Source organism: Spermophilus citellus (genome assembly GCF_964194105.1).
Source record: "Spermophilus citellus genome assembly, chromosome: 1".
Classification (NCBI taxonomy): Eukaryota; Metazoa; Chordata; class Mammalia; order Rodentia; family Sciuridae; genus Spermophilus; species Spermophilus citellus.
Genome location: NC_138182.1, coordinates 182746091 through 182772559, shown reverse-complemented (window position 1 = coordinate 182772559; position 26469 = coordinate 182746091). Strand labels below are relative to the sequence as shown.

Below are 26469 nucleotides of genomic sequence, written 5' to 3'. Positions count from 1 at the left end.
TATGTACCCCACCATCCATCTTCCCACCACCACCTACCTTCCAACCACCCACCTTCCCACCACCCCCCACCTTCCCTGTCCTCCCTGTGTCACCATAAGGACCAGCAATTAAATCTTTTCAATAGTTCCCACCCCCACCCTCCTGCAACCAAAGGAAAGGCAGCTAGAAAAAAATGGCTCAGAGAGTCTCAATGTGGGGCATATTTAACTAAGATTAAGCCAGATGGTGACGGCTTCAACACTGAATGGGAAGTAGCTTAGAAGTTTGGCGGGAACATGATGCTACTACAATGTGTAGAAAATGGAACCCTGGGAACTTGACATTTCCCCTGTGGTTTTATCTCTTCCTAAAGGAGAAAACCTTCCTGACTGGACCGGGTGCTACTCAGCACAGGGCCCTGAATGTCCCTAAAAGTTGTCCCATGGGACACATCATTTCCCCCATTCTCAATCAACATTCTTGGAAAAGGATAGTTTTCCCATGGTCATGGTCATGGAAGGGAAGGGAATGAGGATTTATTTCAAATGACCCCATCACCAGTTTTCCAGTAAGAAAATGCCAACTTCAAACACACACACACACACACACACACACACACACACACACCCCAGATCAATGGTGAAGATGCCTTTTGGTAATGGATCTAAAACCTAAGCAGCATCTCCAAAGTCTATCCCCAAAGGGTGGGAGACAAAAGAAGGAAGAAAATCTAAGTGTTCATGACTATAAACAAAAGCTCTTGATGCTTCACTGTCAGTCCTTCAGTGCTTCTGGACGACGTCCTGGCACGGATGTCATCTGAACTTCATCCAGAGAGCTGGTTCACCCACCAGAGCACACCCAAAAGAAAATGGCCAGAATGGGAAAGAAATGGGAGATGTTCAGTATAGAGGGCAGATTGAAAGAGGTGGTGGATGGCAGGCCATTGTCTTCCAGTATGGAAGGGCTTTCAGGGGTAGAGGGGACAATTGAATGGCCCCTGATGGACAGAACTTCTTTATAATTAAAACTTTCACAGCACAGAAGTGACTGTGTTGGGAGGCAGTGAGCTCCTGTCCCTGGAGACACACAAACTGAAATTGACCAACTTCCAGAGAAGCAATGAAAAGTGCTACTTCTGCTTTGGGTGGGAGGCTGGATCTGAAGATGCCTGGAATATCCCTTCACAACCCTGAGATCCTCGATGCTCTGGCCTTGGGTCCTGCCCAACACTCTCCTCTGTGAACCTTCAGAGGGCCCTCGGACCCAATGCCTTGTGCCTTACTGGTGACAATGAGGATCAGGCATGATGTCAAGGTGTCCTGTTTGTACAAACATGAATGGGAATGAATGACCAAATGGTGAGCCACATCCTCTATCAGAAGCATGATTCCAGGGACTCTGGGTCGATGTGTATGGGCAGTTTCTCGAGTTCCTGGTGGTGTCCACTATGCAGAACTGTATACCTAAGGAGAAAGGAAAGAAGGCACAAGAGTTTAACAGGCATCCTTCATAGGCACCAAAGAGAGTACCACCTCTGCTCTTGACTTCCTTTCTTTGCATGTTTCTGAGGGTGAGGTGAGATGGGAGTGGGATGGAATAGAACTTCACAGAAGGCCAAAGAACTCGGCTGGATTGCTCATGTTAAAGGTGAGGAAACTGTTCTGGAGGGGTGAGTGGGTAGCAGGCTGGTCGGGGACCCAGATTTCTTTCCTTCCTCCAAAGCCTGGGACTTCTGTGCTATTCACCAGAATGGATTTTTATCGGAGTAGGTCAAGCTTCCTCTACCAGCAACAGCTTCATATTCAGCACTGTCAAATACTGAGATGAATAAACCACTCAGGGGCCTGAAATTCAATGTATTTGTTACTTTGATTCTTTCAACTATAAATTGATTTTCAAGCAAACAGCAAGTTAACTCTAAGCATTGCAGTGAAATTTACTGCTTAACAAGTGTTTATTATTTTTCTTCAGTGTCATACAGTTGCACTCAAAATGTTAATTGCTTTTAAATCCATCTCAATGTCAGGAGTGTAGCAGTCACCCAGAATCTAGCATCTGACAGTCACTCATATGAAATCTGTGCAGTTTAGTATCATGATCACCACTCACTTCCCTGAAACCAGCATCAAGCCCAAGCAGTGAGATAAACACCTACTAGATATTCAGCATCATTTGTTGGCAAAACAATGTGGCTTCTCATGCTGTGCCTTGATGCTTTGCTTTGAATTACAATAACTTAGTACTGACTTGTATTGGTCGGTTTGTGCTAATCACTCTTTATGGATTTCTTTTTTTAATCTTTACAAAAGCCCCATGAGATAGTATTATTTTCATTTTATAATTGGACAAAATGATGCCTAGTCAGGGTTGGTTAGTGACTTGCCCAAGGTAAGATATGACATCATATGAAATCAAACCCACTCAATCCGATGACAACATAACATTTGCTTAACTGGGCCTCGCACAACCATGGACCACATACAACTCTACGTCTAGAACAGAAGTTCTCAACAAGGAGCACCTTGCCTCCAGGGCCATATGGGAAGCATTTGTGATTGTCATCAAGGGGTGATGCTACTGGCATCTAATGGGTAGACCAGGAGTGTTACTGAACATTGTACAACACACAGCATAGTTTCCCACAATGAAGAAATACTGCTCCAAATGTGGTGAGATCAAGAAGCCCTGATGTAGAATAAGCAGTCCTCTTAGTTGGCTAGAAGCAGATGTTAACTGAGGGACACAGACACAGGGAAGGGCAAGAGTTGGTGTCCACTGCAGCTGTTGCCAGGGCAGAGGTGGGCTGGGGGATGTGGCATACAGAACAAGAAGCATTTGCTGCTGCTAGTCAGCTAGATGAGTGTTAGGGAAAAGTCAAAACAGGAAAGAAGAAAGGCTCAGATCATGTATCGTTAGCTGGGGTGTTCAGGAAAGGTCCCCATGAGATACACAGACCTCAGTGAAGTTAGTGCTGCTGCTGTTGAGCCATACATTCTCCATCTCAAAACCCTCCTCTATTCCGGACACTGTCATTCTGTAAATCCAATGAATTGCTCTGTTAGCTTTTTGTCAAACTCCTCAAATAGGAGATGTTAGAGGGAGACTAGAACTGGGAGAAGGAAAAGGACTTTCTCCCCCTGTCATTCCATCTGTGGTGGCTGCTATGAGCATCAGCCCTGCCACACTTCTTCACCTGCAGTAGGAGAGCCCTCCGGGAGGGGCTGCTGAGTCTCGTAACAGATCATGAGATATTTTTTTTTTCCATTTCCTTAGATAACAACTATATGTTTAGTTAACACCTTCTTATGGTACAATGTTGTTTTAATAGCTGGTGTGGTTTGTCTCCAGTCAGAACTCTGTTACATTACTGAGAGAGGGATCATGTGCATACCCGGAAGAAAAATATTCCAGGTGGGGAACAGCAGTGCAAAAGTCCTGAGTCTAGATCTTGGTCTGGTATGTGGAAAAACAGCAGGGGTAGGAGGTACTGAGGGGGAAGGATCAACAGGAGCAATGGAAGGTAGCCAGGGCCAGGTGGTTGGGTGGGCTTGCAGATCCCTGTAAGGCTTTGGCTTTTGTACATGTGAGGAGTTTCAGTAATGGTCCCAAACACCTTCCAGTAGGTTCCCTCTAGCTGCTCTATTGAGAATACGTCATGCATTGCTTAACAATACCTTTGGTGAAATGTGCCAATAGGTGATGTCATCATTGTGTGACCATCCCAGAGTATCTCTCACAAATCCAAATGGTAGACCTACTACACACCTTGGCTCTGTGATATAGCCATTGTTCTTAGACGACAAACCTATATTGCAAGTACTGAATATGTAGACAACTGTAACACAATGGTAAGCACAATGTACTAGGTAATAGGGATTTTTCAGTTCCATTATAAGTGAATGAGACCCTATCATCATTTATATAGCCAACCATTAACTGAAATGTAGTATACATGGCACATGGCTATAGAGGGGATGGAGGTGAGACAGCAAGACCAATTGGGATTACAGCAATAATCCAAATGAGAGAAGGCAGTGCCTTGGCCCAAATGGTAGCTGCAAAGGTGGTGAGAAGTGATCAGCCTCTGGATATAAAAGTATGACACTCAGTAGAGTTGTAATTGATTTAACCAGAAGGTTAAGCCTGGCGTGTGTGTGTGTGTATGTGTGTGTGTGTGTGTGTGTCTGTGTCTGTGTGTGTTTCCCTTGCCTTATCTCATTCACTAAAGGACTCCATTATGCAGCATGGTGACCAATACCACAACGTGAATCCAATGGACCTAGCTCCCGATCCTGGCCCTACAAGTTAGCAGCTTGTGATATCTGGCAAGTTATTTCATTTCTCTTTTCCTTTCTTTCCTCCTCGGTGACTGAGGGTAATGATCCCCAGAGACAGTACTGTTGTAAGCTTCAATAGCACAATGTAGCACAGGGTCTGGCACACAGTTGAAGCTGAATACCATAAAGCTAAACTCATTCTGTCCACATCTTTTGCTCAATACCTGCTTTAGCCAAGAGTAAGCAGTAATAACGATGATGATATATGCATGGCTCTTAATTACTTAATGTGTTCTTCTTTTGTTTCCTTTGTAGGGAAAACTCAAAAGGCCTCAAGATGTAGAAGGCTCCCTGGTTTGGCCTTTCCTTCCTCCTTTATCAGAATTGCAAGCATTCTTTATCTTCATGCTAGAGCAGCAGCAACTGTTGTCTCCATCCATGGACTTCTTTCGTAGTCACATTGTCTTCAGGTTAAGCCAGGCAGGCAAAACGACCAGTCTTATAAAGAAAAAACAAGTGGCTCCAAGCAATTGCGTGATGATCCTGGGCATCATGGTGAGAGGCAGGGCCTGGCCAGGCCTCAGGTCAGACTCCCACCCTTGGCTTGTCTTGAGCAGCATTGCTTAATGACTTAAATATGGATCTTCAAAAGGGGACTCCAATCCAAAACCCCTGAAAAGTGTGGCTATACTCTGGTATCTGAGGGGGAGTGATATGCCAAAAACAGATGCCTATGCATAAAAAACCTTAATGTTCATAGTAAGAAATCATGAACAGCTCATTATATTCAGGAATTAGGATGCTTGCCAGGTAAAATTTGTAATAATTACATACATGACTTAGTTTATTTCTTTTGCTTTTTGTAACTGTAAGTGGTAGGCACCCCACTAAGATCTATTTTACAGATGAGAAAACTGAGGATCAGAGCAGTTAAGCAGTCACAGTGTGCATGATAATCATACTCTTCATCTCAAAGCATATTCCCCAACTTTGTCCTGTTCTACAGCTAAGAGATCACTTTCCATGACAGTAAATGACACCATTACTGAATATCTAGCTCAGAGGTAGAGTGATTGCCTAGAATGTGTGAGGCCCTGGATTCCACCCCTAGCACCGCTCCCACAAACAGGGTTCCCTGGTTGAGAAGGCAACCCCATAGCTGTGATCATGTACGAAGATGCACTGTCACAGAATGCAGGGAAACTTTACAGCCCTGTGTACTCCACAGCAGCCTCCCACACATCTTTCCTGAGTGTCTGCTTCCCATGTGCTAATGAGTCACTTGCCAGGAAGACTAGAAAACAGGGGTAGGACTCAGGTGGACACTCAGTGCAGGCTCCTTTATTCAGAGACCAGCTGAGAGGCAGCAGCTCTCTGCAGATGTAGGGGGAGAAGATGGATAGATTTTCCACTCACAACATCTGGGTGGACCTCTTGCCTGATTATGGTGGGTGACATGCACAGAAAGGAGGGACTAGTCTTAGCCTTTTGGCAGAACTCACCACGTCAAGGCAGCATCTCAAATGCATCCCATTCTTGAGGTACTGTCAAGGTGGGGACATTCCCAAGTCTCCATGTGGTACATATTTTTAATTTTGGTGCTTTTATTTTGATAGTATATAACATGAGCAGATTTGGAAATCATCTGGATGGCTGCCCATAAATGCATACTGTCTGAATTCAGGTAGACTGCCCCAATGTTGCAGTAACAGTGGAAAATTTCCTGCAATGTTTTTCTAAGAAGGGGACTGGAATCCCTAGTAGTCTATGGACATGTTCATGGGCTTCTACACATCCTGAATGTGGGGAATATCAAGAGAAAAGAAAGCACATAGCACAGCAGGCAAACAGAACAGAGTTCAAATCCCAAATCTCTAGTTATGTGACCTAAACATGGAAGTTAGTCCCACTCACCTAACACCTAAAATTAACATCTACAAATGCCTTAGCAGAAGAGGACCCACAGCGAGTGGAGAAATCTTCACTGGAAAGACAAACAAGGTTAAGAAAACATGATTTTCTTAGAATCAAAAAAAAGTAGGTAACTGTGAAATGTTACGAATATGAGCTCCTGAGGAGGAATGCCAAATTCAAATCCTTGCTTGGCCACTTACTAACTCTGGATTATTCTGGTTGATCTGGGCACTGATTCATTGCAAAAATCTATTCCTTAGGAATTGATCAAGTGTGTTTGCTCACTGTTAACTGGTCACATAGCTGAAAGAGACTTTTTAGATGGCTTTACAAATAATCATCCCCAAAGAGAAATCATCATCTGTCAGGGTGGCCAAACTCTCACAACTCTGTTTGATGAGTAATCTGACTGGGTGTCCGGCAGCTCCCTTGGTGGAAAGCTGCCCCCAGGTGAATCTCTGTACCTGGTGGCTTTAGGTCCTTACGAAGAAGCACTGTGGTTTCCCAAGCAACGGCAGTCCACCAAGCAGTTCCCTTCAAGATGGGTTGCTTTTTCCCTTTACAATAATTTACTCAAACATGACAGGGAGCCACATCAGGTTTGGTAATTACCTGAGTCTACCATCCATTCACTGAGCAATTAGCATCACACTTACAGCAGTCTGGACACGGTAATTAGTAACATGGTAATAGTCTGCCCAGCCTGGCGTTATCAGGAAATGATTAGACTGCATCACACATCACCACAGCCCTCCCCTGCACCACAGTGCTGGCTCACACAAGATGTTTTAGTTATTAAAATATAAGTTGCCTCAATTTAAAGAGATTCAATCCTCAGGTAGGTTCAGTCCCCAGCTGGGGCTGTAGCTCAGGGGTAAACAATTTACCTAGCCTGTGTAAGGTCCTGGGTCCATCCCTAGCATCGCCCCTAGACCATCACCTCTACGCCAAACTCCTCTCCCCTGTAAAAGCTGGAGTCTTAAAGACCTAGATATTAAGATTTTACAGTGGCTATTTTTTCAATGTTCAGGAAGGAATGAGGCTTTCAAGTCCTAGGACTTTTTTCATTCAGCCATTTAATTTTAAAATGTATTTTGAACTGGGCATAGTGTCACATGTTTATAAATCTCAGCTACTTGGGAGGCTGAGGCAGGAGGATCATTAGTCTGAGGCCAGTCTGGGCAACTTAGTGAAACTCTGCTTTAAAAATAAAAAGGGGCTGAATATCTAGCTCAGAGGTAAAGTGATTTCCTAGCATGTGTGAGGCCCTGGATTCCATCCCTAGCACTGCAAAGAAAAAAAAAAGTATTTTGTGTATCCCATTGTGATTCAGACACTACAGTGTCCTCATGGAGCTCCCAGTGTAGAGTAAGAGACCCACAGTCAGGTGTAAAATTATAGTCCTGAGAAATGTTAGGAGTGAAAGATATTTGGTGGCATTAAGAGAGTGTGTCAGGGGAATGTGGCCTTGTTAGGGTAGGGTCACCAAGGAAATGACAGGAAAAGAGAACTGAAAGATGACTTGTTAACCAGACCAAGGGGAAGAGCATGCAGGCAAAGGACCAGCAAGTGCCAAGATCCACAGTAGTGGGACAGAACAGGGTGGGCAATGGTCTGAGATGAGGTGCAGAGTTCCCAGAGGCCACCAAGCTAAGGACTGTTGTCCTCATCCTGAGAGCAGTGGGAAGCTGGCCAAGGCTGTAAGCAGAGGGAGCTCAGGAGGACTTTATGTTTTACAGAATCACTTGGCTGTGGTATGGAGACTGGACTGGAATGGGGGTGAAGTGTGAGCCCAGAGGCAAATTACAGGGAGTCTTAGTCTCGTGTTCCTGCTGTAGCAAAGTACCATAAACTTAGTGGCTTCTATGATGCAAAGTAATTATCTTATAGTTCTGGAGCTTAGGAGTCCAAAATGGGCCTTACAGGGCTAAAACCAAGGTATAGGCAGAGTTGTGCTCTTCTCGAGGTCTCTGCGGAAGAATACATTCCTTCCTTTTCCAGTTGATAGCGGACTCCCACATTCCTCGACTTCTGGTCCCACTGCTCCGACTTCTGCTTCCATCATCAGACCTCCCTCTGGGACGCTGATCCTCCTGCTTCCTGCTTCTGAGGGTACTTGTGATTACAGCGAGCACACCCAGAACATCCCAGACGATCTCCCCGTCTCCAGAGGCCTAATCATATCAACAGAGTCCCTTTTGCCACGTAAAATAACATGTTCACAGGTGCTGAAGATTAGGATGTGGACCTCTTTGGGTGGTCATTATTTTACTGACCACAGGTGATTTGTTTTTCTTTTAAATACTGAGGATTGAACTCAGGTGTACTCTATCACTGAATTACCTTCCCAGGCCTTTTGATGTTTTATTTTGTGATAGAGTCTCACTAAGTTGTCCAGGTTGGTCTTGAACTTCTGATCCTCCTATGTGAGTCTCCTAAATTGCTGGGATTATAGGTGTGTGCCACTAGGCTGGGTACCCACAGGTGATTTCTGAGGTGTCCGGAGACGTCTGTGGCTCAGAGTGGTAGTAGTGGAGGTAGTGAGATGTAGCGGGCTTCAGGATACACCTTGAAGGTACAGCTGAAAGGACCTGATGATGCACTGGAAGCAGGGCCAGTGAGGGCTTTCCCCGGCGCAGGCATGGGCTGGCAAAGGCACCAGGCAGGAAATGGTGTGGAGTGGTGAGCCGTACTTGAGCAGTGGTGAGGAGAGCTCACACAGCAGGGCAGAGAATTCCGAGAGATGAGGCCCAGAAGGAGGTGGGGCCACCACTGTTGAGGGTCTTAGCAGACAGAAGAGGCTGAAGGCTTAGGTGATGGAGAGTGAAATGAACACGGCTGCCCTGGGGAGAGTGGCCTCAAACTAATGATCCTCCTGCCTCAGCCTCCCAAGTAGGTGAGATTGATAAACCCGTGACACTATGCCCAATCTCTAGACCAATCTCTAGAAGAGGAAAGATGAGGTCCTGAGCAAGAGAAGCAGTAAAGGTGGCAGGAGAGACGAAGACCTTGCTCAGGGCGATGGGCCTGCTGCCATCACTGACTCCAGGTGGGACTGGCTGAGAAGCAGTGTCCAAAGCAAATGTGGGTTTTCAGGTGGGCCAGAAAGTGAGTACAGATGCCATTGACAACAGGATCCCCTCCCCCACTGCACTGCCCCGGTCAGGAGCTAGACCTGGAGTGAGCAGCACTCTCACAGAACAGGGTTTCTGTTCTTCCTCAGCGTGTTGGTTGCTCCACTCTCAAATCAGTTTATCTTGAAAACGGATGATCTGAGTTAGAACGTTAGACCCTGAAGAAACTCATGCTCCTTATTTTAATACCAGTGAAGGCCAGTATACTTCTTGTTCTGGCAATCCATAGACATCCCTGTATCTTTCCAGAAATGTGTCTTTGGTCTTTCGTCAGTATGTATGAATGAACTTACAACCTGTGCTTGACACTATGAGTTACACTCTTGAAAGCATGCACCCACACTTTCTTCTTTCTTCCTGGCAGAGACTACCTGTTGCAAGAGCAAAAGTGCCACATGCATGACAGTTAAGGAACTGGCTCGTGATCTATTCTCCAAACCTAAGTGTCTGCTAGGGGAGTCCTCTGGAGAATGTTTTAAATAATAGTGCAAGGATTTCATGTGACTGGGGTTATGTTAGGAGGCTACAATATCTGAAGCTGTGGCAGCCCTTTTTTGACCCTGAGGGGGTCATCCTAAGATAAAAAAGAACAGACTGAGAAGCAGGGTGGAAATATGCAAAATGAAAACTGCAAAACAAAAAAAAATGCAAAAAACCTGATAAATGACCTCATTGTTTATGTTAATTTCAAGTAGGTATTCTAATCCTTGAGGGTCAAAGTGTTCTCAATGATGTACCACCCATGATGCCTGACTTGCATGTCTATGCCATCTTCTCACATTCTACCACATCTAAAATCTACCTACACTTTTTTTTAATTGGTTGTTCACAACATTACAAAGCTCTTGACATATCATATTTCATACATTAGAATCAAGTGGGTTATGAACTCCCATTTTTACCCCAAATACAGATTGCACAATCACATCGGTTACACATCACATTTTTACATACTGCCATATTAGTGACTGTTGTATTCTGCTACCTTTCCTATCCTCTACTATCCCCCCTCCCCTCCCCTCCCATCGTCTCTCTCTACCCCATCTACTGTAATTCATTTCCCTCCATGTTTGTTATCCCATTCCCCTCATAACCTCTTATATGTAATTTTGTATAACAATGAGGGTCTCCCTCCATTTCCATGTGATTTCCCTTTTTTTCTCCCTTTCCCTCCCACCTCATGTCTCTGTTTAATGTTAATCTTTTCTTTCTGCTCTTCCTCCCTGTTCTGTTCTTAGTTGCTCTCATTATATCAAAGAAGACATTTGGTATTTGTTTTTTAGGGATTGGCTAGCTTCACTAAGCATAATCTGCTCTAGTGCCATCCATTTCCCTGCAAATTCCGTGATTTTGTCATTTTTTAGTGCTGCATAATACTCCATGGTGTATAAATGCCACATTTTTTTATCCATTCATCTATTGAAGGGCATCTGGGTTGATTCCACAGTCTAGCAATTGTGAATTGTGCTGCTATGAACATCAATGTGGCAGTATCCCTGTAGTGTGCTCTTTTAAGGTCTTCAGGAAATAGTCCGAGAAGGGCAATAGCTAGGTCAAATGGTGGTTCCATTCCCAGCTTTCCCAGGAATCTCCATACTGCTTTCCAAATTGGCCGGACCCGTTTGCAGTCCCACCAGCAGTGTACAAGAGTACCCTTTTCCCCACATCCTCGCCAGCACTCATTGTTGTTTGACTTCATAGTGGCTGCCAATCTTACTGGGGTGAGGTGGTATCTTAGGGTGGTTTTGATTTGCATTTCTCTGACTGCTAGAGATGGAGAGCATTTTTTCATGTACTTGTTGATTGATTGTATGTCCTCCTCTGTGAAGTGTTTGTTCATGTCCTTGGCCCATTTGTTGATTGGGTTATTTGTTTTCTTATTGTCTAATTTTTTGAGTTCTTTGTATACTCTGGATATTAGGGCTCTATCTGAAGTGTGAGGAGTAAAAATTTGTTCCCAGGATGTAGGCTCCCTATTTACCTCTCTTATTGTTTCTCTTGCTGAGAAAAAACTTTTCAGTTTAAGAAAGTCCCATTTGTTGATTCTTGTTATTAACTCTTGTGCTATGGGTGTCCTATTAAGGAATTTTGAGCCTGACCCCACAATATGTAGATCGGAGCCAACTTTTTCTTCTATCAGACGGAGAGTCTCTGATTTGATATCTAGCTCCTTGATCCACTTTGAGTTGACTTTTGTGCATGGCGAGAGGAGGGGATTCAGTTTCATTTTGTTGCATATGGATTTCCAGTTTTCCCAACACCATTTGTTGAAGATGCTATCCTTTCTCCATTGCATGTTTTTAGATCCTTTATCAAATATAAGATAGTTGTAGCTTTGTGGATTAGTCTCTGTGTCCTCTATTCTGTACCATTGGTCCACCCGCCTGTTCTGGTACCAGTACCATGCTGTTTTTATTACTATTGCTCTGTAATATAGTTTGAAATCTGGTATCGCTATACCACCTGATTCACACTTCCTGCTTAGAATTGTTTTTGCTATTCTGGGTCTTTTATTTTTCCATATGAATTTCACGATTGCTTTCTCTATTTCTACAAGAAATGCCATTGGGATTTTGATTGGCATTGCATTAAACCTATAGAGAACTTTTGGTAATATCGCCATTTTGATGATGTTAGTTCTGCCTGTCCATGAACAGGGTATATTTTTCCATCTTCTAAGATCCTCTTCTATTTCTCTCTTTAGGGTTCTGTAGTTTTCATTGTATAGGTCTTTCACTTCTTTTGTTAGGTTGATTCCCAAGTATTTTATTTTTTTTTGAGGATATTGTGAATGGAGTGTTTTTCCTCATTTCCGTTTCAGAAGTTTTGTCGCTGATATACAGAAATGCCTTTGATTTATGTGTGTTGATCTTATATACTGCCACTTTGCTGAATTCATTTATTAGTTCTAGTAGTTTTTTTGTAGACCCTTTTGGGTCTTCTAGGTATAGAATCATATCATCTGCAAATAGTGATAATTTTAAGTTCTTCTTTTCCTATTTTTATGCCTTTAATTTCTTTCGTCTGTCTAATTGCTCTGGCCAGTGTTTCGAGAGCTATATTGAATAGAAGTGGTGATAGGGGGCATCCCTGTCTTGTTCCAGATTTTAGAGGGAATGCCTTCAATTTTTCTCCATTCAGAATGATGCTAGCCTGAGGCTTAGCATAGATTGCTTTTACAATGTCGAGGTAAGTTCCTGTTATCCCTAGTTTTTCTAATGTTTTGAACATAAAGGGATGCTGTACTTTGTCAAATGCTTTTTTTGCGTCTATCGAGATGATCATATGGTTCTTATCTTTAAGTTTATTGATGTGGTGAATAACATTTATTGATTTCCGTATATTGAACCAGCCTTGCATCCCAGGGATGAATCCTACTTGATCATGGTGCACAACTTTTTTGATGTGCCTTTGTATCCGATTCACCAGAATTTTATTGAGGATTTTTGCATCTAGGTTCATCAGAGATATTGGTCTGTAGTTTTCTTTCTTTGAGGTGTCTTTGTCTGGTTTCGGAATCAGGGTGATGTTGGCCTCATAGAATGAATTTGGAAGAGCTCCCTCTTTTTCTATTTCCTGAAATAACTTGAAAAGTATTGGTATTAATTCTTCTTTAAAGGTTTTGTAAAACTCCGCTGTATACCCATCCGGTCCTGGGCTTTTCTTGGTTGGAAGTCTTTTCATTGCTTCTTCTATTTCATCTATTGATATTGGTCTGTTTAAGTTGTGAGTATCCTCCTGACTCAGTCTGGGCAAATCATATGACTTAAGGAATTTATCGATGTCTTCACTATCTTCTATTTTATTGGAATATAGGTTTTCAAAATAATCTCTAATTGTCTTCTGTATTTCTGAAGTGTATGTTGTAATATTGCCTTTTTCATCCCATATGTTAGTAATTTGAGTTCTCTCTCTCTTCTCTTCGTTAGTATGGCTAGGGGTCTGTCGATCTTATTTATTTTTTCAAAGAACCAACTTTTTGTTTTGTTAATTTTTGCAATAGTTTCTTTTGTTTCAATTTCATTGATTTCTGCTCTGATTTTAATGAATTCTTGCCTTCTGCTACATTTGCTGTTGTTTTGCTCTTCCTTTTCTAGGGCTTTAAGATGAAGTGTGAGCTCATTTATTTGTTGGTTTTTCCTTTTTTTGAGGAATGACCTCCAGGCGATGAATTTCCCTCTTAAAACTGCTTTCATTGTGTCCCATAGATTCCGATATGTTGTGTCTGTATTTTCATTTATCTCTAAGAATTTTTTTATTTCCTCCTTTATGTCTTCTGTAACCCATTGATCATTCAGTAACATATTGTTCATTGTCCATGTGATGTAGGATATTTCCTTCCTTCTTTTATCATTGATTTCCAGTTTCATTCCATTATGATCTGATAAAGTGCATGGTATTATCTCTACCCCTTTATATTTACTGAGGGTTGCCCTATGGCATAATATATGATCTATTTTTGAGAAGGATCCATGTGCTGCTGAGAAAAAAGTATATCCACTTGATGATGGTTGATATATTCTATATATGTCAGTTAAGTTTAGGTTATTGATTGTGATATTGAGGTCAATAGTTTCTTTATTCAACTTTTGTTTGGAGGATCTGTCCAATGGTGAGAGAGGTGTGTTGAAGTCACCCATGATTATTGTGTTGTGGTCTATTTGATTCTTGAACTTGAGGAGAGTTTGTTTTATGAACGTCGCAGCGCCATTATTTGGTGCATAAATATTGATAATTGTTATGTCTTATTGGTGAATGGTTCCTTTTAACAGTATATAATGTCCTTCCTTATCCCTTTTGATTAACTTAGTCTTGAAGTCAATTTTATTCGATATGAGAATGGCCACCCCTGCTTGCTTACGAGGACCGGGTGCGTGGTATATTTTTTCCCAACCTTTTACCTTGAGCCTGTGTATGTCTTTTCCAATCAGATGTGTCTCCTGGAGACAGCATATTGTTGGATTTGTTTTTTAATCCATGTTACCAGCCTATGTTGCTTTATTGGAGAGTTTAAGCCAATAATGTTTAGAGTTACTATTGATATATGGTTTGTACTTCCTGCCATGTTTGATTATTTATCTCTTTTTTTTTTTCTAATTTAGTTTGTTTTTCCATGTCCTTTCCCCCTGTCCTCTGTCTTTACCGAGGCACTTCCCGCTGATGGTTTTGGTTATTGTTTTTCATTTCTTCCTCGTGTAGAGTTTTGCTCAAGATGCTTTGCAGTGCTGGTTTTCTGGCTACAAATTCTTTTAGCTTTTGTTTATCATGAAAGATTTTTATTTCGTTGTCGTATCTGAAGGTTAATTTTGCTGGATACAGAATTCTTGGTTGGCATCCATTGTCTTTCAGTGTTTGAAATACGTTGTTCCAGGATCTTCTCGCTTTCAGCGTCTGTGATGAAAAATCCGTTGTTAACCTTATTGGTTTACCCCTAAATGTAATCTGCCTCTTTTCTCTTGTAGCTTTTAATATTTTCTCTTTGTTCTGTATATTGGATATCTTCATAACAATGTGTCTTGGCGTTGGTGTACTGTGATTTTGTGTGCTCGGTGTCCTGTATGCATCTACAATTTGTATATCTGTTTCCTTTTTTATTTCTGGAAAGTTTTCTGTAATTATTTCATTCAGCAAGTTACTCATTCCCTTGGCATGAATCTCTGTGCCTTCCTCTATCCCAATGACTCGTAAGTTTGTTTTTTTAAGTTATCCCAAATCTCTTGGATATTTTTCTCATGATTTTTTACCAGCCTATCTGAGTTGGCTAGACTCTTTTCAAGATGATATATTTTGTCTTCATTATCTGATGTTCTGGCTTCTACTTGCTCCACTCTGTTAGTGATACTCTCGATTGAGTTTTTAATTTGGTTCATCGTTTCCTTCATTTCTAGAATTATTGTTTGATTTTTTTATAATCTCTATCTCCTAATAAAGATGCTTAACTTCTTCTTTTATCTGTTTATGTAATTCATTTTCAATGTGATCTTTAAGGTTCCTTTCCATCTGTCTAAGGTGTTCCTTGAGTTCTTTATATGGCCATTTTTCTGATGTCTCCAGGTCCTCCTGAATATTTAGGCTGTCCTTCATTGTTCGTACTCCTTTTCTTCCTTGCTTTTTTATGCTCATGATACTTCTTGTTCTGTTTGACTGCTGAGTTATTGTTTACTCTTATAAATTTATTTGATGCTTGGGACGAGAGGTATTAGAAGGGAAGGGAAGAAGTCACTAAAGAGAGTGAGTGTAGGCAGGTAGAATTCAAGAAAGGGGGAATAAGAAAATTGAAAAGAAATGAAAAGACAAAAGAAAAAAAGTGAAAAGAAAGAAAGAAAAAACGAAAAAATAAAAATTTAAAACCAAAAAAAAATTATAATGATAATAAACAAATGGAAATTAAAGTTTAAAAAATAATAGTAATAATAATAGAACAAAAAGAATTAAAAAAATTGAAACCATTAATAAGAAAGTTGAAGAGCAACAACAACATCAACAACAAAAAGTGAAAATAAAATTAAAAAAAATACCAATAATAATCATTAAAAAAAATAATAAATGCAGTCATAGAGCTCAATTAACTTCTCTTCCAGTAGGTGGGAACTGGGCCAGGCTTCTCTTCTTGATGGGTGGGAACCAATCACTGTTCCTCAGCTCTTCTTCCCAGACTGTGCAGGTCTCCAATCCTGAGTGCCTAGGGCCTTCTCTTGTGGTTCCTTAAGCCAGGCCCCGCTCACCTGTGAAGCTCGCCACAATACTGGCTACACGCTGGGTCTGCTGCTCCTGGGAGCCCTGGTTCCATGGATGCCTGGGCACACCCTTTCTGTTTGCCTCCCTCAGACCCTAAGTTTTTAGGGCTTGGGGCTGAGGACCCCCAGCGAATTTGTTTGCCCTCAGGTAGCATCTCCCCTGGTAGCTGGTGCAAGGGACCTCTGTTGTCAGCACTGGAGGGAGCGATAGCTGGGAGTTCTGCGCTGCTAGTCCCATGTCACTCCTGATTCCCTGGGTCTGGCTATCGTGCTCAGTTGGCTTTTACCTCTGTGAGTTCAGGTGGGCCGACTAGTTATTTCAGCGGGATCATTAGTGCTCAGTCACGAGAAGCAGGCAAACCAGAACTAGAATGCAGCCCAATCCGGGCTCGGTGTGTTCTGAGAGGGGCAGACTGTTCGCCCGGGATCCCCTTCAGCTCAACAGTGCCTAGTGGTCCTGAGCGAACAGTATTTTGACAGTTTACTTCTCCCTATGCTCGCGCAGCTGAAGGGGTTAGAGACTTGATCTCTCCGCGTCCGCTGCCATGTTGGATCACTTAGATTTTAAATTGTCACTCATCTTATCAGCTGTTCCATTTAACTCAGCAGCTCACTCGCATGGTGAAGAGTCTGCTCTATGGTGCTCCGTGGGAAGTGGTGGCGGCGCGGTGGTGGCCCAGCTGTGGCCTTCGGGACCCCCGGGGAGGGGGTGCGGGCTGGGGAGGGGAGGCAGCACCTCGGGGCCGCGCAGGCCGGGTACTGGACACGCGGGAGAGTGGGCGGGGTGAGGGAAAGAAATTGAGATCTAGATTTAGGGACTGAGCGTGGGAGGAGAGACGGTGGGGGAGAAGCAAAGCGGAAAGGTGGAGAGGAGAAGGAGAAGGGGCCGAGGGAGCCAGGCAGCTTGGGGGCTGGGGCAGCTGGGGGGTGCAGCCTTACTGCTTGCGCTGAAGTCGTTATGGACTCACTCCACCTTGGCTGGAGTCATGGCGGATTCACTCCACCTAGGCCCCTTTCTTGACACGGTGCTGAGTCTTTGTCGACAGATCTACTTTAATGATCTTTACTTCATCTTTAAGACGCGGCAACATACGCTGCAGGTGCGGCGGTGCGGAGCATGGAGCGGCTTACTCACTTCCCGCCGCCATCTTCTCCCTATTATGACCTCTCTACCTACACTTTTTGACCCAGATCAACATCCCTCTCCTTCTAGAAGCCACCTACACATCTATCAGAATTTATTTTCTGTAGGAACACAAATTTTATCTGCTAATGTCAGGGGTCAGATAAGGCACATGTCTGACCTTCTGATGTTTCTGAAAGTCACAGTTTACATCTTAGGAGACATCTTTTCTTAAGACAATCATTCAGCTCTATAGCTGACTCTGCACTGTGTGCTTTTAAATTTACTGTATTTAATAATTTTATTGTCTGTGCTGTCAGTACCCTTAGTTTATAAGTTTGTATCCCACAGCTGTGGAAACTGAAACTCAAGAGTTTAAGATTTGCCAGAGGCCCCTCAGGGGTGATTGGTGGAGCCAGGCCTGGAACCTCGGCAGGTTAGAATCCAGAGCCCCTTATGCTATTAGTGCTTCTCAGTCTTTTTTATTTTTAAGATTTTTAAATACAGCCCTTGATACCTCACAGAAGGTGAAGAATATCATAGAATCTATGGAAATATTTGTTGGATAGATAACAGAAGGATATGATCTTCTAACATTGCTGGGCACTTGAATTAGTTACAAAAGATGTGGGCAAATATTCTCCTGTTGATCTTCACTGAGCCCTTATGTGTTACACATGCAGAAAATCTCTGCATCTGTAATGTCTCTTTCCATTTCTCTATGTTCTATGCTGTGTCTTCTCTGTGGGTGTAGGGGGAGGTACAATCCCCTCCACACAGTCCTTTTTTCAGTCATAGCCCTGAAGTAGACTTGTTTTGGGGTTTTGGTTTCCCTCTGTGAAGGACACTAGAAAAATCTTGCTCACAAATCCTGAGTGGGGACATTACCATGGAAACCCTGTGGTTGAAAAGCCAGGGACTGTGCCATGCGTGTTTGTATGAGCCTCCTCCAGCAGCACTTCAGTGATGCAGCATCTCCACTATCTAGACACCTGCACTGGTTGCTTTTAAAAGACCCTGAGTCATAGCACTGTTGTCACAAAAGGTTTGGACATGTCTTGTTGTATTTCCCAGTTTTTCTGTCAGAAAATATTTAAGCTTAGTTTCCTGCAACACACAGAAGAATAGAGACTGGAAACTAGAAAGAGAAGGGAGATATATAATGTTAGTACTCAATGAACTGTTGGAAGGAAATGGTAGCTGACATTTAGCAAAGAGAAATGAAACCATGAAAGTCAACAAAAATCAACACAGAAAGACTATGGGGGCCATTAACTGTATTTTAGAAAAATATTTCCATATCTCCCAAGGCCATTACTTTACTGCAGGATAATTTAATGGAAATTTGAAAAGATTACCTCAACAAAGTCATTTCAAAACTGATTTGATGCTATTTGACACTGGGTAAATCCAAATAAAGTCTACAGTTCAGTTAATAGTACTGGGCCAACTCTCGTTTTCTATTTTTGATAAGTGTACCATGGTTATGTGAAATATTAGTATTAGGAAAAGCTGAGTGGAAAGTATACAGGGTTTCTGTACTATTTCTATTCTCTACAGAAGTAAAATTATTTCAAAATAAAATGCTTTTGTACAACTGAAATATAAAAGCATTTTCTAGGCTAAAAGTTGAACGAACTGAAAAGATCAAAGGCTCTTCTTAGACATGTTAGAGAGGTGAGGTTGCTGGGCAAACTATTGACTCCAGACAGACAGACAGATACAGAAAAGAAAATTGACTGGGGCAGAAAATTCCCTGGGAATCAGTGCCAGAGTAGAAATATCTAAACTGCAATTAGCCAATTGCTAGAGGCTCAGAGTGGGCAAGTCTGAGAGAGAAAAACTCCAGGGGACCCTGGTAATAGGGGACTCCCCCACATTTGTGTGAGTTTTGCTTCCAGGAGCTCAACGAATTTTCATAGTCAATAGAGAAAAATCCCCTTGTGCATCTGGCAGGGAGAGGGAACAGTAATTATTTCCAAATACCCTAGAGCATTCTGTTCTTTTTAACGAGGTCTGCCTAGCACCACATCTCTAAAGGCAGTCCCAGCACATCATATCCAGCTATCAAAAAAAAAAATTTTCAAGGCATACCAAGAGGTAAAAAATACAGTTTAAAGGGTGAATCAAGCATCAGAAACAGATGTGGAAGGCATATTAGAATTACTAGAGAGAGAATTTAAAACACCTATGATTACTATGCTAAGAACTCTCATGAATAGACAGCATGCAAGACAGGTAATATAACCAAAGAGATGGAAATTCTAAGAAAGAACCAAATAAAAATTCTATGGATCAAAAACCCTGTGACAAAATTGAGTACTGCCCTTGGTAGACTTTACTAGACTGGACTCAACTGAGGAAAGAGTCTCTGGACTTGAGAATATCTTAACAGAAAACACAAAAACTGAACAGCAAAGAGAAAAAAAATACTGAGAAACTAACAGAGTATCCAAGAACTATTCAATAACTACAACAGATAAAAATATGCACAATGGGAATACCAGAAGAAGAGGAAGGGAAAAAAAGAGAAATATTTGAAGCAATAATGACTGAGAATTTTCCCCAAATTAAAATTAGACACCAAACCACAGATCCAGGAACCTGAGAGAATACCAAGCAGGACAAATGCCAATAAAATTATACCTGGAATATAATATTTGACTAAAGAAAATCAAAGATAAAGAAAAATATCTCAAAGGAGCCAGAGAAAAGAAAACTTTATCTATAGAGGAACAAAGATAAGGATTACAGTCAACTTCTCAAAACCATTCAAGCAAAACAATAGTGTAACAAAATATTTAAAGTGTTGAGAGAAATAAAAAAAATCTACACTTATCTGGAATTCTGACCCTGTAAAATTGTTCTTCAAAAGTGAAGAAGAAATAAAGTCTTTCCCAGACAAAAATTAAGGGAATTTCTTTCTTGCCACTATACTTGCAATATCTTGCAAGAAATGTTAACAGAAATTTTTTAGAAAAAGTGAAAATAATAGAGACCAGAATTTAATATTTACACAAAGAAAGGAGAGCATCTAAGAAAAAGTTAAGATAAAATAAAACCTGTTGTTTTTTTCTTAATTCATCTGACAGATAAGAGTTTGTTCAAATAATTGCAACAATGTATTCCATTATGTATGTTTGTATGTGAATATGTGTCTATGTGTACCTATAGGATAAAGAAGGACATTACATAATAATGGGAAAATATTACAAGACGACATAATAATCCTTAACACGTAGGTATCTAACAACAGAATGTCTAAATTCAGGAAGCAAAACTTGGTAGACGTTCAAGAAGAAACAGATGAATCAACTATTATAACTGGAGACTTCAATACTCCTCTATAAGAAATGTACAGAGGCAGAAGCCAGAGATTTAGGACATAGTTGAATTCAACAGAACTACCAATCAATAAAATTGATATCTATATATTATTTAACTTAACAACAGAGTAGACATTCTTCTCAAGCTCATATGGAGCATCCGTCATTGTAGACCGCATGCTTTATAAAACACACCTCAACAAATTAAAAAAAATAGAAATCATATAATGTCTGCTCTAAAACCACAGTGGAATTAAAGTAGAAATCAATTAAAAAAAGATAGTTGAAAACTTCCCTTGTACCTCCCTCACCAAAAAAAAAAAAAAAAAACCCTTGGAAATTGACATATTTCTAAATAACTCATGGGTCAAAGAAGAAATCTCAAAAGAAGTTAAAAAATATTTTTCACTAAAGGAAAATTATAACATAACCTAAAATTTCTAAAGATGCAATGAAAGCAGTACTTGGGGGGAGGGAATTTAAGACACTGAGCACATATTTAGAAGAGAGAAAAGATCTAAAATCAAATCTAACTTTCTATTTTAGAAAACTAGTGGGTAAAAGAAAACTAAATACAAACTAAGTACAACAAAAGATATATTAGAGCAGAATTCAATGTAATTAAAAGTAGATCAATAAAAAGATCAATGAAACTATAATGGGGGTCGAGGGAGCATGGGAGGAAGAGATGAACTTTAGACAGGGCAAAGGGGAGGGAGGGGAAGGGGAGCGATGAGGGTAGGAAGGATGGTGGAATGAGATGGACATCATTACCCTAAGTGCATATATGAAGCTATAAATGGTGTGACTCTACTTTTTTAAAAAAATATTTATTTTTTAGGTATAGATGGACACAACACAATGCCTTTATTTTTATGTGGTGCTGAGGATCTAACCTGGGTCCCGCCCATGCTAGGCGAGTGCTGTACTGCTGAGCCACAATCCCAGCCCAAGTGTGACTCTACTTTGTGTACAACCAGAGACATGAAAAATTGTGTTCTATATGTGGAATATGAATTGAATCACATTCTGCTGTCATGTATAACAAATTAGAATAAATAAAATTAAAAAAGAAAGATAAATGAAACCAAAATCTAGTTCTTTGAAAAGGTCAATAAAATTGATAAGCTTACAGTCAACCTAGCTGAGAAAAATGACAGGAATTACTATTATCCAAAATTAAAGCAGGGACATCATTACAAATCCCTTGAGCATTAAAAAGGGTAATTCAAGGAGACAACTCTATACTAACAAATTTGATAACCTAAATTTAAGTGGACCAATTCTTTGAAAGATATAACCTATCAAAATTCATTAAGAAGAAATAGAATTGGCTTATATCTGCTTAACTTAATAGAATAGGGATATGTTCATTAAATCAATGGAATCCCTAATTAATAGCCTACTGAAACACAACAAAGCAGCTCAGATGTGTTCAATGGTGAATTTTACCAAACTTTTAAGGAAGAAGTTATACAAATTTTCTACAATATCTTTCAGAAGATAGGAGCAAAAGGAATATTTTCAAACTCATTGGTCAGTGTTACCCTAATACTAAAACCAGACAAAGACCTTACAAAAAGAAAATGATTGATCAATATTCTTGTTAGTCCATTTTGTGTTGCCATAACAAAATACTCGAGGCTGGGTAACTTGTAAAAAAAAGGGGGGTGTTTATTTGGCTCATGATTCTTGTGGCTGGAAAGTCCAACAACATTGCACTGGCATCTGGTGAGAGCCTTTTGGCTGCATTACAACATGGTAAGTGGCACATGTGGAAGAGCTACCATGGTGAAAGAAGAACCAAGAGGTTGAGCCAGGAGAGTGGAAATTGAACAATTTAATCTCACAGGGATGAAACTGGTCCCATGAGACCTGACCTACTAATTTCTGAAGGTACCCTCACCTAATGGCTTTCCACTAGCACCACCTCTGTTCATCATCTCACAATATCATTATAATGGGAATTAACCTTCCAACACACGAATCTTTAGGCAACCATATCCAAGCCATAGCAATCACTCATAAACAAAGAACCCATAAAACTCAACAACATATTAGTAAAATAAATCTTACAGTGTAACAAAGGGTTGTACAACACCAGATACGGTTTATCCCAGGGATGCATGGCAAATTTAACATTAGAAAACCAATTAATATAATCTATTCATCACATCAACAGACTAAAAAATAAAAAACACATGATCATATATATAGATCTGACAAAACCTAAAACCCATTAGTGAGTAAAAACTCTGAGCAACATGTATTGCTGGTGGGGATGCAAATCTGTATAACCACTTTGAAAAGCAGTATGGAGATTCTTCAGAAAACTAGGAATGGAACCACCATATTACCCAGCTATCTCACTCCTTAGTATTTATCCAAAATAATTAAAATCAGCATGCTATAATGATACAACACTGAAATGTTTACAACAGCACAACTCAAAATAGGCAAATTATGGAATCAATGCAGATGCCTATCTATAGATGAATGGATTAAGAAAATGTGTCATGTATACACAATGGAGTTTTACTTTTACTCAGCCACAAAAAAGAATGAAATAATGACATTTGTCAGTAAACAGATGGAAATGGAGAAAGATACGCCACATGAAATAAACCAGATTCAGAAAATCAGCCAAATGCTTTCTCCTAGGTGTTTTCTCTCATAGAGCAAAATAAGGGAAAAAAGGTAGGGAGGGGATTGGTTATCATAAAGATAAAGGGAAGATCGGTGGAGTAAAATGAAAGGGAGGGAGGGAGGAAGGGAAAGAAGAAGAAATATGGGGTAAATTAAACAAAATCACATTACATACCCACACAAAAGCACCAAAGGGATTTTTATCATTATGTATATGTAGAAAGTATCCATCAAAAACAAATAAATGAAGGAGTGAAAGAAGTTCAGTGTAGAGGAAGAATGGGGGAGAGAGGAGGGGAGGAAAAGTGGAAAGGAATAGATATTGAGAAAAAATAAATCTTCTGTGTTTCGTCCACTATTGCTGTGTGGAGAGAAAAAAAAATATTCCTTCTTTAAAAAACTCTAAGTAAGAAGGAAGATGGCGGGCTGCAGAGAGGCAGCATTCTGTGTTGCTCTGTGATCCAGATCTCACCTAATCAGAATACTGCATCTCTGAGAGTGTTAGAAGACCCCTATATAGCTGCTCTCTGCAGAAATCACCAGCGCTGTGACCCCGCGCAGGGCTCCAGGCCTTAGCATTCAAGCACGATGCCCAGCATTTGAGTAGGACTCCTGGCTCCCAACATGCAAAGTCCGAAGTTCTAGCCAATGCAGGGCTTGTGAGTGCCTTAGAAGAATCACCTTTCAACACATCTGCAGATCTCTAAGACTTTACTCCACTCCCATGCAGGTCACTCAGCTGCTACCTACCCACAATACAAGCCATCACTCGGCTCCCCCCTACCCCACCAGACACCCTGGTGCTGAAAGCAGACTGCCTCCATCTTGGTCCAACATTTTCGCCATATTAGGTAGGGGCAGCTCCCAGATCAGATCTTCAGTGGCCAGGAGAGGTCTTGGAACCCTACAAGAGCACTACAAACCTATAGGGTAAAAAAAATAACACCCCAGACCCATGGAGCTGGAAAGGAAGACACAAGTAACATGAAAAAGACAAGGGAAGACAGTGCCTCAAACAAATCAAGACACCACATCATTAGAATCATTGGCAGCCACAGCAGAAGAAATTATAGAGAAGGAGTTCAGGATATACATGGTTAAAATGTTCTGTGAATTCAAGGAAGATGTAACAGAACAAACACAGGCAGTGAAAGATCACTTCGACAAGAAGTTACATAAAAAAATACAGGAAGCAAAAGATCACCTCAACAGGGAGATAAAGGTTAAAAAAACCACAGAAATCCTTGAAATTAAAGAAACAATAAACCAAATTAAAAGCTCAAATGAAAGCATCACCAACAGAGTAGACGAGTAGTCCACTTGGAAGATGGGACATCATAAAATAAAAACAGAATATATAATCTTGAAAAGAACATAGACCATACAGTGATAATGGTAAGAAACCATGAGCAGAACATTAAGAAATATAGGATAGCAAAAAATGATCAAATTTAAGTGTTATTGGGATAGAGGAAAGCTTAAAGGTCCAAACCAAAGGAATGAACAATCTATTCAATGAAATAATATCAGAAAACTTTACAAACATGAAGAATGAAGTGGAAATCCAAATTCCAGAAGCCTACAGATGCCAAATATACAAAATTACAACAGATCCACACCAAGGCACATTATAATAAAAATGCCCAACATACAAAATAAGGAGAGAATTTTAAAAGTCTCAAGAGAAAGGAATCTGATTACATATAAAGAAAAACCAATTAGGATAACAGCAGATTTTTCAACACAGACCCTAGAAGCTGGAAGATTTTGGAACAACATATATCAAGCACTGAAAGAAAATGGATGCCATCCAAGAATCTTGTATCCAGCAAAATTAAGCTTTATATTTGAAGATGAAATAAAAATCTTCCATGATAAACAAAAGTTGAAAGAATTTATAGCTAGAAAACCGACACTAAAAACATCCTTGGAAAAATATTCCATGAAGAGGAAATGAAAACCAACAATAAAAATCAGCAGAGGGAGGTAGTATCCTAAAGGAAAAACTAATCAAAGAAGAAAATTAAGTCAAGTTAAATAATAAAACTGAACAAATATGGCTGGGAATATAAACCATGTCTCAATAATAACCCTGAATGTTAATGGCTTAAACTCACCAATCAAAAAAACATAAGCTAGCAGATTGGATTTAAAAAATACCCAACAATATGCTGCATAAAAGAGAAGGAGACTCATTTGATAGGAAAAGACATATACAGATCTGAAGGTGAAAGGTTGGGAAAAATCATACCACTCACATGGACTGTGGAAGAAAGCAGGGTTTCCATCCTCATATCAAATAAAGTAGACTTGAAGCCAAAGTTAATCAAAAGGGATAAAGATGGACATTACATACTGCACAAGGGAACTACACACCAACAAAACATAACAATCATAAATATATATGCCCCCAAATAATGTTGCAGCTATGTTCATCAAACAAATTCTTCTCAAGATCAAGAGTCAAATTGACCACAACACAATAATCTTGGGTGATTTTAACACACCTCTCTCACCACTGGATTGTTCTTCCAAACAAAAGTTGAATAAAGAAACTATATAGAATTCAATAATACAATCAATAACTTAGACTTAACTGATATACATAGAATATTTCAACCTGCATCAAGTGAATAGGATATACTTTCTTCTCAGCAGCACATGGATCCTTGTCTAAAATAGATCATATTCTATGCCACAAAGCAACTCTTAGCAAATACAAAAAAGTACAGATATTACCATGCATTTTATCAGATCATAATGAAATGAAATTGGAAATCAATGACAAAATAAAAAATAAAAATTACTCCAACACCTGGAGACTAAATAATATGCTACTGAATGAACAATGGGTTGCAGAAGACATCAAGGAGGAGATTAAAAAATTCTTAGAGGTAAATGAGAACATAGACACAACATATCAAAATCTCTGGGACACTATGAAAGCAGTACTAAGAGGAAAGTTCATTATATGGAGTTAATTCCTTAAAAGAAGAAAAAGTCAACAAATAAATGAACTCACATTACATCTCAAAGCCCTAGAAAAAGAAGAACAAATTAGCAGCAAAAGCAATAGAAGGCAAGAAATAATTAAAAATAGAGCTGAAATCAATGAAATCAAATGTGGGGAGCCATTCTGACACGTGATTGGGTGACTCCCGTTAAGGGCCTGAGGCACTCTGGCTGTGTCGGAGTTATCCCGACCCTTTCCTGATGAGAGAGCCCATCCGTGTGGGGGTGTGCGTAACCACTGACCCTGGAGACCCAATCACTGACCCTGACCTTGGAGTACAGCCCCCCCCTCAACCTTCATTGGATGGAATTCTCCC

General features: G+C 40.5%; 1 protein-coding gene across 1 annotated transcript in view; it reads right to left on the bottom strand.

Moving 5' to 3' along the window:
• Nucleotides 1-1358: 1358 nt before the first annotated feature.
• HTR4 (5-hydroxytryptamine receptor 4) overlaps nucleotides 1359-26469 on the bottom strand; it is a gene marked incomplete at both ends in the record, with an annotated part of 188105 nt that continues 162994 nt past the window's right edge. Inside the window, one exon of the mRNA XM_081308136.1 lies at nucleotides 1359-1446. Within this exon, the coding sequence (XP_081164262.1) occupies nucleotides 1359-1446 (88 nt within the window). The remainder of the gene's footprint in view (nucleotides 1447-26469) is intronic.